The sequence below is a fragment of the Salmo salar genome, chromosome ssa15, assembly GCF_905237065.1.
Source record: "Salmo salar chromosome ssa15, Ssal_v3.1, whole genome shotgun sequence".
NCBI classification, from domain to species: Eukaryota; Metazoa; Chordata; class Actinopteri; order Salmoniformes; family Salmonidae; genus Salmo; species Salmo salar.
In genome coordinates, this window is record NC_059456.1 from 69,087,754 (window position 1) to 69,103,831 (window position 16,078).

General features: G+C 46.7%; 1 protein-coding gene across 2 annotated transcripts in view; it reads left to right on the forward strand.

Annotated features, from left to right (window-relative positions):
• The window catches only part of LOC106572251 (nucleolar protein 4-like), a 135,000-nt gene extending 118,941 nt beyond the window's left edge, over window positions 1–16,059 (forward strand). The window contains exons 6-11 of one of the 2 annotated variants that reach the window (XM_014146288.2): window positions 3,791–4,149; window positions 5,164–5,346; window positions 5,549–5,737; window positions 8,088–8,207; window positions 9,997–10,201; window positions 10,533–16,059. In XM_014146288.2, the coding sequence (XP_014001763.1) occupies window positions 3,791–4,149; window positions 5,164–5,346; window positions 5,549–5,737; window positions 8,088–8,207; window positions 9,997–10,201; window positions 10,533–10,756 (1,280 nt within the window). In that variant the 3' untranslated portion in view covers window positions 10,757–16,059. The remainder of the gene's footprint in view (window positions 1–3,790; window positions 4,150–5,163; window positions 5,347–5,548; window positions 5,738–8,087; window positions 8,208–9,996; window positions 10,202–10,532) is intronic. The other variant, XM_014146289.2, reaches the window with a different exon arrangement.
• The last annotated feature ends 19 nt before the right edge of the window (window positions 16,060–16,078 follow it).

Below are 16,078 nucleotides of genomic sequence, written 5' to 3' on the forward strand. Positions count from 1 at the left end.
ACCCTCTCTATCTCTCTCGCAAACTTTCAAGGAAATTAGCGTAACTTGTTGCTCTGCTGTCCTCTGCTTTTAAAGCCACTTTAGCCTCTGGTGGACAGAAAAGTCAGTGTGTGTTGATCCTAATGGCTGGTTAGATTGGAGTGAAACACTTCGCTGTGTTTTTGCTGGTGACCAGCCTTCGCTGTGTTTTTGCTGGTGACTTCCAGCCTTTGCTGTGTTTAGCTTGGTCACAAGCATACCAGCATCCCCAGCATACGCTGGTCACCAGCATACATGCATTACCAGCATCCCCAGCATATGCTGGTCACCAGCATACATGTATCCCCAGCATACGCTGGTCACCAGCATACATGCATTACCAGCATCCCCAGCATACGCTGGTCACCAACATACATGCATTACCAGCATCCCCATCATACGCTGGTCACCAGCATACATGCATTACCAGCATCCCCAGCATACGCAGGTCACCAGCATACATGCATTACCAGCATACCAGCATAAACTGGTCACCAACATACCAGCATGAGCTTGTCACCAGCCTAACCAGCTAGACCAGAGATGGGCAACACGCCCCGGATCCAGCCCGCGAGCACATTCAATCCGTTCAGGGGAAGTTTGAGTAGAAATACATATATATTATGTTTTGTGTTAAGAAAACACTCCAGGCCACTCTTGAACGTCTAAAACTAGATAGAAAGTAAGTAGGAATTATAATATATTTTCAAATAAATGCCCTATTTCTGACCCGCAAATTGCTTTTGACGAATAAATCGGTCTGGAAAAAATCTGTGTGGTCTGTGAAATCCTGATGTGGCCCTCGAGATTAAATTATTGCCCAACCCTGACCATGCTGGTCAGACTAGCTTGATCAGTATAGAGCAGAATGGACCGGCTTGAAATTTAGGCTGGTTTACGCTGTATTTCTTTCTGCAGGAACTGGCTAGGCTGTATGGCTCAAAATTGTCTGTCTGTCTGTCTCAGCAGCTAGATCTTCAGTAGTGCTATAGTACACTAGCCTACGTGTTTTCCAGTTTGCCATATTTTCACGTAGGGTTTCTTTTAATAGGGACAGGTCGCCTACAAATTCATTGACCCGTTGAATAAACAATCATCCGATGTGTTGCGCCCCTAGATCGTTGCTGCTGACAGAACAGTAGAGTAGTAGAGTACAGTACAGGAAGGACACCAAGGTGTCCTGTGCCTTTAAGAGCAGTAGAGGAGGGTGGCTCCCTCAGCAGGCGACCACACAGTCTTGATGAGGGGGATTTGTGTTGAGCTGGCAGGAATTAGGCCTTACTCTTCATGCATGAATACTTTTTATACTCTAGTAAATACACACCGCCTGCCTCCCTTTCTACGCTGCCGTAACCCACCACCACATCCTCTTTATCTTTCTCTCCCTCCATCGCTCTCCCGTTCTCCTCTTCTATCCTCCCTCTCCTGCCTTTTTGCTTTCCCCCTTCCTTCTTCTCCCCTCGTTCTCTCCCTCCCCTGTCTTGCCTGTCCCTTTCTCTCAATCTCTCTTCATCCCTCTCAGCCCCTGTCTCACGTACCCTCCTCCCACTCTATCCCCCTCCTCCTGCTCTCCCTTGCTTCATCCTTCCTCCTCCTCTTTTGCTCTCTCCCTAACCTGCTCTCTACCCCCCACCCCCCTTTGACCTCTCATCTCCCCCTCTCTATCCCCACATACTGGTCTCTACTCTCTACCCCTACTACCCTCAACCATGGACTAACCCACTCTCTCTCATCCCTCTCTTTCTCTCTTTCTAAATCTCTACCTCCTCGCTCTCCCTGCCCTTGCTTCTGGCCCGCTCTAGCCCCACCTCCCCTCTCCCGCTCTCCTCTCCCTCCCCCCTCCTTCACGGTCATTGACCTGCTCTACGGCTCAGGCTCCCCCCCCCTTCCCCCTCCCCTCCCTCAGTGGAGGCTTTGGAAAGCTGACCCCAATACTGCCCTTACTGCACACACGCTCTCCACGCGGCACGCAGGCTTTACGTCCAAATTTACACACACACATGCACTGGGAGAGGCACATGAACCCCTCTCAGTCCCACTCAGAGGGTTATGCATACAGGCCAGGCAGTGTGTCTGTGAGAATGGGGCTCTGTGTGATGAGCACAGGCTCTCCCCACCCCACCACCACCACAGCACTGCACTGCTCTCAGCTGCACAAGAGACACTACAGTCCCTACTCTTCCTCGTCATAATGGGGCTGTGTGTGGTGTCTTTCGTGTGTCGGGTGTGTGTGTTTATCTGCGTGTGTGTGTTTCTGACAGAGACGGGAACGAGGAGGACTGTGGGGGGGAAAAACAGGCCATCCATCAGCGTGTCTTAGTGGCAGAGCCGTGCACTAAACAATCACTTATTTACTAGCTGCCTCTGGTTGAGTTGAGGAGGGGACAACTTTCCCTGGTGTGGAGAGAGGAGAGGGTGTGTGTGTGTGTGTGTGTGTGTGTGTGTGTGTGTGTGTGTGTGTGTGTGTGTGTGTGTGTGTGTGTGTGTGTGTGTGTGTGTGTGTGTGTGTGTGTGTGTGTGTGTGTGTGTGTGTGTGTGTGTGTGTGTGTGTGTGGAAACAAGTCGACATGCTCGGCTCATGGATGGTCAGACTTGGTGTTAGTTTACCCTGGTACTATGATGTGCTCCGTTGTACAGTGTAGCTTACAGTGTGTGACTGGGATACAGGGGAGGTGGAGTGCCATGCTCTCATGAATAAGTATCGCTGGCTGCCTACCTGGCCCCAGTCCAGCTCGGATGGCTTTAATTAACTAACAGAGCACAGCACCACACGTCCCTCTCTGCTTGCCTCTTTGCCTGTCTGCCTCTCTGTCTGCCTCTCTGTCTGTCTTTCTGCCTGTCTGCCTCTCTGCCTGCTGGCCTCTCTGCCTGTCTGCCTCTCTGCCTGTCTGCCTCTCTGTCTGCCTCTCTGTCTGCCTCTCTGTCTGCCTCTCTGCCTGTCCGCCTCTCTGCCTGCCTCTCTGCCTGTCTGCTTCTCTGCCTACCGCTCTGCCTGCCTGCCTCTCTGCCTGTCGGCCTCTCTGTCTGCCTCTCTGTCTGCCTCTCTGTCTGCCTCTCTGCCTGCCTCTCTGCCTGTCGGCCTCTCTGTCTCTCTGTCTGCCTCTCTGTCTGCCTCTCTGCCTGTCGGCCTCTCTGTCTGCCTCTCTGTCTGCCTCTCTGCCTGTCGGCCTCTCTGTCTCTCTGTCTGCCTCTCTGTCTGCCTCTCTGCCTGTCGGCCTCTCTGTCTGCCTCTCTGTCTGCCTCTCTGTCTGCCTCTCTGCCTGCCTCTCTGCCTGTCGGCCTCTCTGTCTGCCTCTCTGTCTGCCTCTCTGTCTGCCTCTCTGCCTGTCCGCCTCTCTGCTTCTCTGCCTACCACTCGGCTTGCCTGCCTCTCTGCCTGTCTGCCTCTCTATCTGCCTCTCTGCCTGCCTGCCTCTCTGCCTGCCTGCCTCTCTGCCTGCCTGCCTCTCTGCCTGCCTGCATCTCTGCCTGCCTGCCTCACCATGGCTGTAACACTCTGCTGACTGCGAGTACAAATGGAGCCACACCACACCAACACAGTGTTCCATGTGTATTCTTACTGACTACAACAGCTCGCTCTACTGCTAATTGATGGTACTGACACACTGAGGGTGGGATTCACACTCAAGGTGTGATGTAGGCTCCACTTTTGATTTCCCCAACCTCTCATTGACTGAAATATGTGGTTTTACATCTCTAAATGCCATCTCTGTGTTGTGTGTGATGTGATTCTACCAGTCTAACTGGTGTCCCTCCGTGTGTGTTTCCACAGAAGACTCATCCTCAGAGAGCGGCAGCGGGAACGGCATGCACACCATGACACCTCCGTCCGCGGGTGGGGCGGCCCCGGGGTCGGAGGGGGGAGCGGGTGGACCCCCTTACAGGGAGGTGGTAAACGGCAATGGGCCCCCGGCCCCGCTGGACTTCAGCACCACCTCCTCGTCCTCATCGTCCGAGGACCAGCAGGCGCCGGTCAACCTGAGTGAGACCAGGCTGCCCAGGACTGCCCTGATGGGCCCCTTCCAGCCCGACCCCCCAGATGAGCTGCGCAGGAAGTACCCTGTCAAGCCCCTCCCCCATGCCGCTGAGCTGCGCCTGGACAGAGACTCGATCAGGGACTACAGCAACAAGGTGAGGCCTTCTGCTCATACCTGGGTTTGAAATTATTTCAAATACTTTAGCTGAGATTTGATTGAGCTTATACAAGACAATGCAACTTTCCTGGTACAGTGAACCAATAGAATAGTCACAAAACTGCAAGCCCTGCCCACCTGGCATTCCAGGCAGACTTAAGTAAACACTAAAAGTAGGTCTGACGGTAATATATTACACACAGTGTTGAGCAGTGAGCCCACCAGGACTGTGTGAGTAATAGTCTGAAAGCTCAGTGTGACCATTGTTATAGATGACCACTGTCTTGCTATGAACTATGAAGGGTGAGGTATAAGCACATGAAGGTGAGGTTCATTGGCGGGGCCATTGGACAAAGCTGAGAGAGGTTTCCATTGAGATCCCGCCACACTGCAATTACCTGTTCATTCTCGGCTCGGGAATCCAAAACATTATTCTTAACATGAAACCAGAAAGAGAATGTGCATGAGAGCAGCGAGAGTGGCAGTGCCACAGGATGTAGTGTGTTGCTGTGCTTGTGATGAGCTGTGGTGAACATCTGTACAGGAGTCAGTGGAGGACAGTGCCATCGGGCCTGTATGAAAGGAGACTGGGGATAAAAAGGTTATTCCTTTCTGCTCTCTGGCTATTTGAATGAGACACACACTTCACCATGCTCTGACAATGCAGCCTTGTCCTTGAAGGCATCTTCTTTGCAGCATTGTCACAGACGAGCGCCATTGGAAGGATCTGACGAGTAGAAAAGTTTGAGCACAAAAACAGCTAGCAGTTCTTTTTCTCACTGTAATCAGTGTCCCTCACGGTTGAGATTTTGCCGGCTGCTTTCAATGTGAAGGGAGCATACAGACGGAATGAAAACCTTACCCCGGCTTTGTATCTCTTCCTTCTATTTATGTGCCTGTTCTCTGTGTGTGTGTGTGTGTGTGTGTGTGTGTGTGTGTGTGTGTGTGTGTGTGTGTGTGTGTGTGTGTGTGTGTGTGTGTGTGTGTGTGTGTGTGTGTGTGTGTGTGACAGTCTCCTCAGTACAGCTCAGGAAGCTACGACTCATTGAAGATGGAGACGTGTGCCGAGGACCTGACCGTGACCAGAGGTGCGGCGGCGGCCGAGGACGATGACGATGACCATGAAGATCACGACGACAATGACAAGATCAACGACACGGAGGGCGTGGACCCCGAGAGATTAAAGGCCTTTAACGTAAGAGGTGCTCTCACCTCAGCTAGACATGACCGAACACACACACACACACACACACACACACACACACACACACACACACACACACACTACACATATAAGAGCTCCTCTCACCTTTTCATGACCTTCACCTCAGGAACACAGGAAACAGCAAATAGCTAGCAGAGCAGACACACAAAGAGTCTTCTTTTCTTCTTTTCAGATGTTTGTGCGTCTTTTTGTGGATGAGAACCTGGACCGCATGGTGCCCATCTCCAAGCAGCCAAAGGAGAAGATCCAGGCCATCATTGAGTCGTGCAGCCGCCAGTTCCCCGAGTTCCAGGAGCGCGCTCGCAAACGCATCCGCACCTACCTCAAATCCTGCCGCCGCATGAAGAAGAGCGGCATGGAGGTACATACCGTGCCTCCCATACGTCATCCTTCTCTTATTCCTACTCTCTTTCATATTCCACTTCTGTCTTTCTTATTCCTCTCTCATTCAGTGTGTCCAGACGTACCACACCTACCGTACTCCCTCTCCTCTCACTCTCTCATCCCTTTCTCTTTCACCCCTCTCGCATCCATAACCCCTCTATCAAATCAAATTTTGTTGGTCGCATACACATATTTAGCAGACGTTATTGCGGGTGTAGCGAAATGCTTGTATTCCTAGCTCCAACAGCGCAGTAATATCCAACATTACACAACAATACACATAAATCTAAAAGTAAAAGAATGGAATTAAGAGATGTATGTCGGAGTCCGGAGTATAACATTTACATTTAAGTCATTTAGCAGACGCTCTTATCCAGAGCGACTTACAAATTGGTGCATTCACCTTATGATATCCAGTGGAACAACCACTTTACAATAGTGATAATAGTATAAGTATAATGAACAAAAATATAATCGCAACATGCAACAATTTCAAATATTTTATTTGAGTTACAGTTCATATAAGGAAGTCAATCAATTTAAAAAAATTAATTAGGCCCTAATCTATGGATTTCACATGACGGGAAATACAGATATGCATCTGTTGGTCACAAATACACTATATATACAAAAGTATGTGGACACCTCTTCAAATTAGTGGATTTGGCTATTTCAGCCACATTCGTTGCTGACAGGTGTAGAAAATCGAGCACAAAGCCATGCAATCTCCATAGACAAACACTGGCAGTAGCATGGCCTTACTGAAGAGCTCAGTGACTTTCAACGTGGCACCGTCATAGAATGCCACCTTTCCAACAAGTCAGTTTGTCAAATTTCTCCCCTGCTAGAGCTGCCCCGGTCAACTGTAAGTGCCGTTATTGTGAAGTGAAAACATAGAGGAGCAACAACGGCTCAGCCGCAAAGTGGTAGGCCACAAAAGCTCACAGAATGGGACCACCGAGTGCTGAAGCGCGTAGTGCGTAAAGAAATCATCTGTCCTCGTTTGTAACACTCACTACCGAGTTCAAAACTGCCTCTGAAAGCAATGTCAGCACAAGAACTGTTCGTTGGAAACTTCATGAAATGGGTTTCCATGGCCGAGCAGCCGCACATAAACCTTAAGACGACCATGCTCAAATCCAAAGGTCTGCTAGAGTGGTGTAAAGTTCCCCGCTATTGGACTCTGAAGCAGTGGAAACTAGTTTTCTGGAGTGATGAATCACACTTCACCATCTGGCAGTCCGACGGATGAATCTGGGAATCTGCCAGGAGAACGCTACCTGCCTCAATGCATAGTGCCAACTGTAAAGTTTGGTGGAGGAGGAATAATGGACTGGGGCTGTTTTTCATGGTTCAGGCTAGGCCCCTTAGTTCCAGTGATGGGAAATATTAACGCTACAGTATACAATGACAGTCTAGACAATTCTGTGCTTCCGGCTTTGTGGCAACAGTTTGGGGAAGCCCCGTTCCTGTTTCAGCATGACAATGCCTGTGCACGAAGCGAGGTCCAGACAGAAATGGTTTGTCAAGATCAATGTGGAGGAACTTGAATGTCCTGCACAGAGCCCTGACCTCAACCCCATCAAACACCTTTGGGATGAATTGGAACGCCAACTGCGAGCCAGGCCTAATCGCCCAACGTCGGTGTCTTCACCTCCTTCCTGTAGGCTGTCTAGTCGTTTTTGGTAATCAGGCCTTTCACTGATGATTGAGTTGGAGGCGTTCGTGGCCACAGAGTCATTGGCAACCATTGCGAGTCTACCCATAGCAGAGATGGAGGCATCCCACTCACATTTTCTTTCTGGTTCATATAAAGTCAATGAACTAAGCAGATCAGGCCCAGGTGCTAATACATTGTGAGAGCCACCCCCTTAAGCAGACCGGAACTGACCATCTTTTATTTTGGGGGGTAAAAGGCCTGAATGGGACATTTTCATTCATGCACCATTTACCCATAGGAGAAAAGCAGGAAGTAAAAGCAGGAATAAACTCAACGGACATCACATAAAATACATTCCATTGTTTGAGCCATAGAAATGTTGTATCACCATTGTTTATTAGATCAGGATATTATACTTTCATTTTGTTCCTTACCTAGTGAAATATTCTGTTGAAAATGTAGTGCTGTTCAATGCTCATGTATCTGGTTAGGAATGATACTATCTGAAATAGAGGAGTTGGAATAACTTTGTGTAATGAGCAGGTGCAACTGAACATATTATTAGTGTAATATCTTCTGTATTATTAATGTTGAATATGCCCCCTGTGGTCAATGTGGGTACTCTGACGTGGGGATGAATTTGTGCTGATTGTCTCTCCCCTGCTAGACACGACCCACACCACCTCACCTCACCTCAGCCATGGCTGAGAACATCCTGGCAGCCGCCTGCGAGAGCGAGACACGCAAGGCTGCCAAGAGGATGCGCTTGGATGTCTACCAGGCACATGTGAGTGCTCTGATGGTTTGTGTGTGTGTGTCTGTGTGCACATCGGGGTGTGTGTGTACAGGTGTGTATCTTTTCAGGTGGGTGGATGTACTGTGTATGTTTTCTAATAGCCAATGGCAAAGTCTGTTCTTAACCTTGAGTATATTACAGTGGGGGGGAAAAGTATTTGATCCCCTGCTGATTTTGTATGTTTGCCCACTGACAAAGAAATTATCAGTCTATAATTTTAATGGTAGGTTTATTTGAACAGTGAGAGAAAGAATAACAACAACAAAAATCCAGAAAAACACATGTCAAAAATGTTATAAAATGATTTGCATTTTAATGAGGGAAATAAGTATTTGACCCCCTCTCAATCAGAAAGATTTCTGTCTCCCAGGTGTCTTTTATACAGGTAACGAGCTGAGATTAGGAGCACACTCTTAAAGGGAGTGCTCCTAACCGCAGCTTGTTACCTGTAAAAAAGACACCTGTCCACAGAAGCAATCAATCAATCAGATTCCAAACTCCCCACCATGGCCAAGACCAAAGAGCTCTCCAAGGATGTCAGGGACAAGATTGTAGACCTACACAAGGCTGGAATGGGCTACAAGACCATCGCCAAGCAGCTTGGTGAGAAGGTGACAACATTTGCTGCGATTATTCGCAAATGGAAGAAACACAAAATAACTGTCAATATCCCTTGTCCTGGGGCTCCATGCAAGATCACACCTCGTAGGGTTGCAATGATCATGAGAACGGTGAGGAATCAGCCCAGAACTACACGGGAGGATCTTGTCAATGATCTCAAGGCAGCTGGATCCATAGTCACCAAGAAAACAATTGGTAACACACTACGCCGTGAAGGACTGAAATCCTGCAGCGCCCGCAAGGTCCCCCTGCTCAAGAATACATATACAGGCCCGTCTAAAGTTTGCCAATGAACATCTGAATGACTCAGAGGACAACTGGTGAAAGTGTTGTGGTCAGATGAGACCAAAATGGAGCTCTTTGGCATCAACTCAACTCGCCGTGTTTGGAGGAGGAGGAATGCTGCGTATGACCCCAAGAAGACCATCTCCACCGTCAAACATGGAGGTGGAAACATTATGCTTTGGGGGTGTTTTTCTGCTAAGGGGACAGGACAACTTCACTGCATCATTTGACGGGGCCATGTACTGTCAAATCTTGGGTGAGAACCTCCTTCCCTCAGCCAGGGCATTGAAAATGGGTCGTGGATGGGTATTCCAGCATGACAATGACCCAAAACACATGGCCAAGGCAACAAAGGAGTGGCTCAAGAAGAAGCACATTAAGGTCCTGGAGTGGCCTAGCCAGTCTCCAGACCTTAATCCCATAGAAAATCTGTGGAGGGAGCTGAAGGTTCGAGTTGCCAAACGTCAGCCTCGAAACCTTAATGACTTGGAGAAGATCTGCAAAGAGGAGTGGGACAAAATCCCTCCTGAGATGTGTGCAAACCTGGTGGCCCACTACAAGAAACGTCTGACCTCTGTGATTGCCAACAAGGGTTTTGCCACCAAGTACTAAGTCATGTTTTGCAGAGGGGTCAAATACTTATTTCCCTCATTAAAATACAAATCATTTTATAACATTTTTGACATGCGTTTTTCTGGATTTTTTTGTTGTTATTCTGTCTCTCACTGTTCAAATAAACCTACCATTAAAATTATAGACTGATAATTTCTTTGTAAGTGGGCAAACGTACAAAATCAGCAGGGGATCAAATACTTTTTTCCCCCACTGTATATACATGGAAGTGGGACTGAAAACTCTCTCGTCTCCACCTCAGGAGGAGCAGATAGCACTTGACAAGCCCAGTTCTCGCGAGCCGGCCTCCCTGGCCCACTCTGCCTACTCCCTGGCCGCCTCGGCCTACTCCCAGGACCAGCTCTACACCAACGGTGGGCTCAACAATAGTTACCGTGGTTACGGGGGTCTGGGAGCTAGCGTGCAACACCCAGTCTCCCTGACAACCGCCACTGCTCAGAGCAACGGTGAGAGAGCATGCTTCGCCTCTTTATTTGGCCAGAGAATGGCAGCTTAGAGTAGCAGCATACCTTAGCTTACCTGAAGCATGTTGCTCGTACTGTAGCAGCATCACTGGGCGAGTTTAGAACAGACTGAGACTTATTGAAAGTATCGAGAAATCCAATTCTTGCCCATATTTGGACGTAGAATATATATTTTTTAAATACAGGTGGATCTCATCTAAAATATATTTCCTACAGTGGATAAGAATGCATATTTATGATTTTCAATAGTTACAATTATAGTAAAATGCCCCCAGTATGTGTCTTCATTTGAGTGTGTGTTGTCTTTCCCCAGGCCCCACTGACCTCAGCATGAAGTCCCTGGGGTCAAACTCTTCATCGGCCAGCTCAAACAGTCACGGGCGGAGTGCTGGTGTCATAGGTGGCGGGGCCTCGACACAGCTCAGCCCAACAGAGATCACGGCCGTGCGGCAGCTCATCGCCGGCTACCGCGAGTCGGCCGCCTTCTTGCTCCGCTCGGCCGATGAGCTGGAGACCCTGATCCTGCAGCAAAACTGAGCCGGAAACTCCTCCTCCCCGTCTCCCTCCTTCTCCCTCTCTCTCTCTCTCTGACTCTCCCACACGACCCCTAACCAACTACTCTCCCACTCACCAGATCCATCTGTCTGTGTTTCGTCCTCCTCCACTGACCTGTACACTCTCCCCGTCTCCAGGAGGGAGGCATGCAACAGTGCTACCTTCCTCTAGACTAATAGTCTAACCCCCCCCCCCCCCCGATCGTTTTAACATCAGTGCGTGGAGAGAAAGAGCACTGTCTGCGACGACTTGGGAACAGCGTTTCTCCCCCTCTTGAACCACCTGTAAAGGAACATGCTCCCTCCCAATCATAACAGCTCTCCCTCACTTCCACAGCTCTGTGGAAAGAAGAGAGGTGACAGGGAGAGAGCCGGAAATTAGTCTACCTAGTGATGTGGGGGAGAGTGGTGGGGCTGGAGCACTGGAGAACACTGCAGGGTTGTGCTGTGATGAGGAGAGAACAGCGCCCCCTTGTATGAGAAAGAGAAGTGGATCCTTTTGGTGTGCCAGTAAGCTCAATGTGTTATAGTACACAGATCACAGATCCCCTCAACAAGCTCACCATCCCCAATAACAATGAAAACGAGACTCTCTGAACAGTAGTAACAAAATGTTTGTTAATGACAAATACTTTTGATTTGAGATCTGAATTTGTTTGTTTGACTATAAGAAGACATTTCAAACCACTTTTTGGATGAACAGAGGCTGAAGAAGGCTGGAAAGAAAGTGACAACTTGTTGCGCTCGGTGTAAATAAACTCTGTGTCCTAAAGCACTTTCCCATGATTCAGACCTCACCTCCCCATTGAGTAATAAAGAACTCGATGTGCCCGGGAGCAACACTTTAACTTATGCATTATGGAGATGCCATCTATTCCACATGGAAATACCTCAGATCTATCAACCAACCGTTCTAGTACTTCATTCCTACTGGGTGGCGACGTCACACAACACTCATCACACAACACTCACCAGTTACTACCTGATGTGTTCAGTGTTTTCATAGACCTGCAGGAAGCAAAGTCTTAACCATTTCAAGAAGTTTCCAGAGTAAATATTGTAACTATAGTTCGGATTTAAAAAAAAAAAAAAAAAGTATTGTTTGTCCTGTTATTTGTGTACTGTAAATACTCAGTCCATATTTGATTCTAGAAACACCACGAAGAGAACATGAAAAAGCATCAGTAAAGTGAAGGACTGGGGGCAATGTAGTATTTTCCGTGGGAGACTGAACCTCTCCGACGATAGCTGGTATTTTTTTTTTGGAGTCCCCCATTTTTTTGAACCCTCTTGTGGCTCATTGCTCTCCCATCAATTCCAGGTTTTGGTTTGTCCCGACTCATCACTCGATGATACCCTGTCTTTTTCTGTGTCCGGTTCTGCATTCCTCTCTCGAACCTATCCCCCTCCTCTGGACCTATACCTATCCCCCACCCCCTTCTCCTCCCTGACCTGAGCCCAGTCCAGCTCGGTTCTGGGAGGGATAACGTATGTCTTTGTCTATTGACTCTTTGAGATGGCCATTAATCCACGCTGCTGCTATATGTACCAGACTTTTGCCACAGACCTGTAACCTCAAGTCAGGATGCCATCCTCCTGCACAACCAGAGCACCTCAAGACACCAACACAAACAACAAGAAGCTAAAACTACTCAAAACCGATAACAGAGACTAAAATCTAACTTAAAAACGACATGCCATCCCAGTCAGTTGTTTCTCTCTGCTACTAGGCACTCTGGTTGATCTTTTTATTCTTTCATAGGGCTGTGTTGTTTGTACAGTGACCTTTTCCCTTTTTGCTTTCTTCATGACTTTGAATCTCTGGAGGCATATAGGGATCAACGTGCTCCTCTTGCAGCCACTCACAAGGGTGCTCTGGGCCTATCTATCTTACTGTGCAATGTGCAGTCAAAGTCTGGGAGGTTTGTACCTTTTTAGAATGAGTGAGAGAAAAAAAAAATGCAAAATGTTTCTTCAAGAGGCAGGCCTGAAGGGGCTGACTGTTGTGTCACTGTAATTTGCTCCCTTTTGCACACTGAAGCAACATAAATCTGTGACGGAGGCCCTGCTTGTTCAGGGCTCCATCTTGCACTGGCGAGGTGTGTCCTACTAAAGGAAAGAGGAAGAGTATTTGCAATGCAGTTGATAATCATCACATTCCTGGCCCTTGACAGCATAGTGTTTAACGAAAAAAGAGGCTACCTGAACCCATAGTGTGGGTGCTACGACGTATCACAACCACCACTATTGGGTGGGGGGAGGGGGGCTTGTGTACTGAAAGCCATTGATGTAGGTGTGTTAGCTCCATGGCCTGACATTGAACGGAGCACTGTGCTCACTGGTGACATACTCTGAACCACAGAACAACACCTTGATATAGCCACCCAGCACACATGTGCAATGTCAAATCCAATCTCCATAATGAGTACACATTGATGTACAAATATTTAATTTATGGAAATATTATGGCTAGATAGAAAGTAGAAAATGGACTCCCAAGACGTCCTATTTATCTCTGAGCAAGCTCTTGATTAGATCTGCGTGGTGGGTAAAAACGACACAAACGAGAAATATGCAAAATGACCAGTCAAGAGGAAACCCCTCACTGTGTTCTCTCGCAACATGGCTGTGAGGGCTTCAAAATGTGTTTTCTTATTAGTATCACCCTCATTTGTAGGGATCCATCCCTCACTCTGCTCCTGCCCTGGGGTCTTAGGCTACAATTACCTCAGCACATACAACTACAGCAGTGTATCAGTACAGTAACATAGTAGAGGAATTACTGTATCACAGGGTTATTTTTTTTTTTTTGTGGAGGGAGCTAACTTAGTAGGGGATCTGTCTTATTCACTTCCATCTTAAAACTGCCTTTTTTGCCACTGAGTTTTCATATGATTGCCAGACACGTAGTGCTGTGGCCAAACTGTACATAGTGCTGTAAGTGTTTATGATCTTACAGAGCGGACGCTAGAGCCAGTGTTGTCATCCTATGTATTTCCCTATTACCCCGGGTCAACAGAGTGATGGATGATGGATCGAGCCTCTTTAGAAATGACGGCTGGATATTGTAACGTCACATGCCACAAAACATCTGCTTTATGGTTTTGTGAAGAAGAAGATTTGTAATATAGACAAGGGACAGTTAAATGTATCTGTACAAAGGGAGTAAGAGATGAGATGATATAGTAAAGAGGCTCTTGCTAAATACTACTCCCTCCTCTGTTTGCACCCTTTGGGGTTTGCGCTGTAGTTTCTCATAGACGGCTACATACGTTAAGAAAACATACTGTAAAAATAGGCAAAGACAATCTTGGAAAGGTGCAACTTGCTCATTGTTTGATTTCCATTCCATTTCTGTGTGCAGCTATTGTATACAGTGCGTCTTGGGGATGACAAGAGTATTTTAGCCATAATCAGAGGATTCTTACTCAAACTTCTGACTCCTCAAGAGCGGTGGAGCACTCATAGTGGCCCACTGTCGATACACATTTTTATCTGATTTCTATTTTTATTATTCATTTTGTTATTATTTTATATATATTTTGTAGTGCAAGTAAGTGGTCTTTTCAAATAATATTTTGTACAAAAACCAACATCTCAAGTGAAGTAACTCTGTATGCCTATACTGTACATTCCAAACAAGGATGTCAACACGTTTAACAACCGACCTGACCAGCATCACGTTTAGTGACGTGACCTCAGACCAGAGGGAGTGCCCTCTGTTAACATTAGCATTGTTGACCTTGTGACTAGCGTCAAACATGTTGTTGATTGGAGCCATGATTATTCTCCTGCTTAGGGCCAACAAGACTTTACATGCCAGAGAATGTGCCAACCAAGCACAGACCAAGTCTACGCCCTTAACCATGCCCTTCATGAAACTCCAACTCCCAGACTACTGTATGCATCTCTACCCCCGGGAATACTATACGGTAGTGTCAGCACTTCAGTGGAGGGGAAGTGTTTTGAGTGACGAGCAGGGGTATTTTGCTGTGGGAAAGGTGTGATTCCCTTTATCATACCGTTTTTAGCTCCAGCTGACATTGGATTACATTGGAAGTCGTTGACTTTACAAATGACGCCCCCAACAGAGACGGTTCCACTCGGACAGGTGCAGGTGTGGTGCTGGTCAGGGTACCGTGAATGAATACACACTTTAAAAAATATATCTGCTTTGGTCAGATGTATAGCTCGACACAAAAAAAAAAACAATAGAAAAAAAACAGTTTATTTTTCTATCAGGGCAGTGTACAGCTACAGTCAAATCAAAATGGTTTTTCCAACCATAGTCTGTTTTATTTAATCATTTGGTGGTGCTTTAGATTCCTTGGTTCTGTTTTAGGTTTTCCTCTTTACCTACTGTACCAGAAGCTGATTGTCTTTTTCTCAGTTTCGATTTGTACCTAATACCAATGTGAAACTGTATTTTCCTCCTGGGTTTGGACTCAGTGGAAGTGTGATGTTTACATGTACAGATTTTTTTTGTCATTTTATTTAATTTGGTCATTTCTCTCCTCCTCCCCACTCTGTTAATCTAATACCTTGTACATTGATGGGAAATGGGACCGTGTCGAAATAAGGTTAATGTCACACATTTAGAAACTGGTTGTTGGGAGAGCTGTGTGCTTGGCTTAAGGAATGCCCTCTCCTTAGCTGACCTGATACACACAAACCAGGGGTCACAGTGAACTGAAGCACTGGTGTGACTACTTTACCAATATATGAGAATTTGTTCCACAGTGAATGATAAGCCATTGACATACCCTTTGCAGGGTTTTCTAGACTATTAGTATATTTAGCGAGGAAAAAACTAAACTGCAGACAAAAACCTCAGGAAAAGGACATCACTTTTTTAACATGTCTTACTGAAGGGCCCATTTCCCTCTTTGATACCATATAAATTATATAAAAAATAAGTATTCTTTTTTTTATATTTATTGTGTTAAATATATAACAGTGGATACCTTTTTTCCAGTACATGTGGCTAAATATTTGAATTCTTTAGAAAAGTGTTGATAATATATATGTAAAGCAACTTAAAGATTGAAAAAACAACGAGAAAAAAAACGATTTCTGTTTGTTTAATGCGAAACAGCATGGGTGGTTATTTTACCTAACATATCACTTTGATTCATGAAAAAACCAATGGTTTCAAATTAAGCTTTCTTCGGTGTGATGTCACTGCTAAGGTAAAATGTTTTCAAATTTAAAAATGAGACTTTTTCTCCCAAGCTGTATGTCACAAGTCTAAATATACTAATAAAGCAGTGTGCTATCAAACAGAAACCGATGTATTTTTGTATTT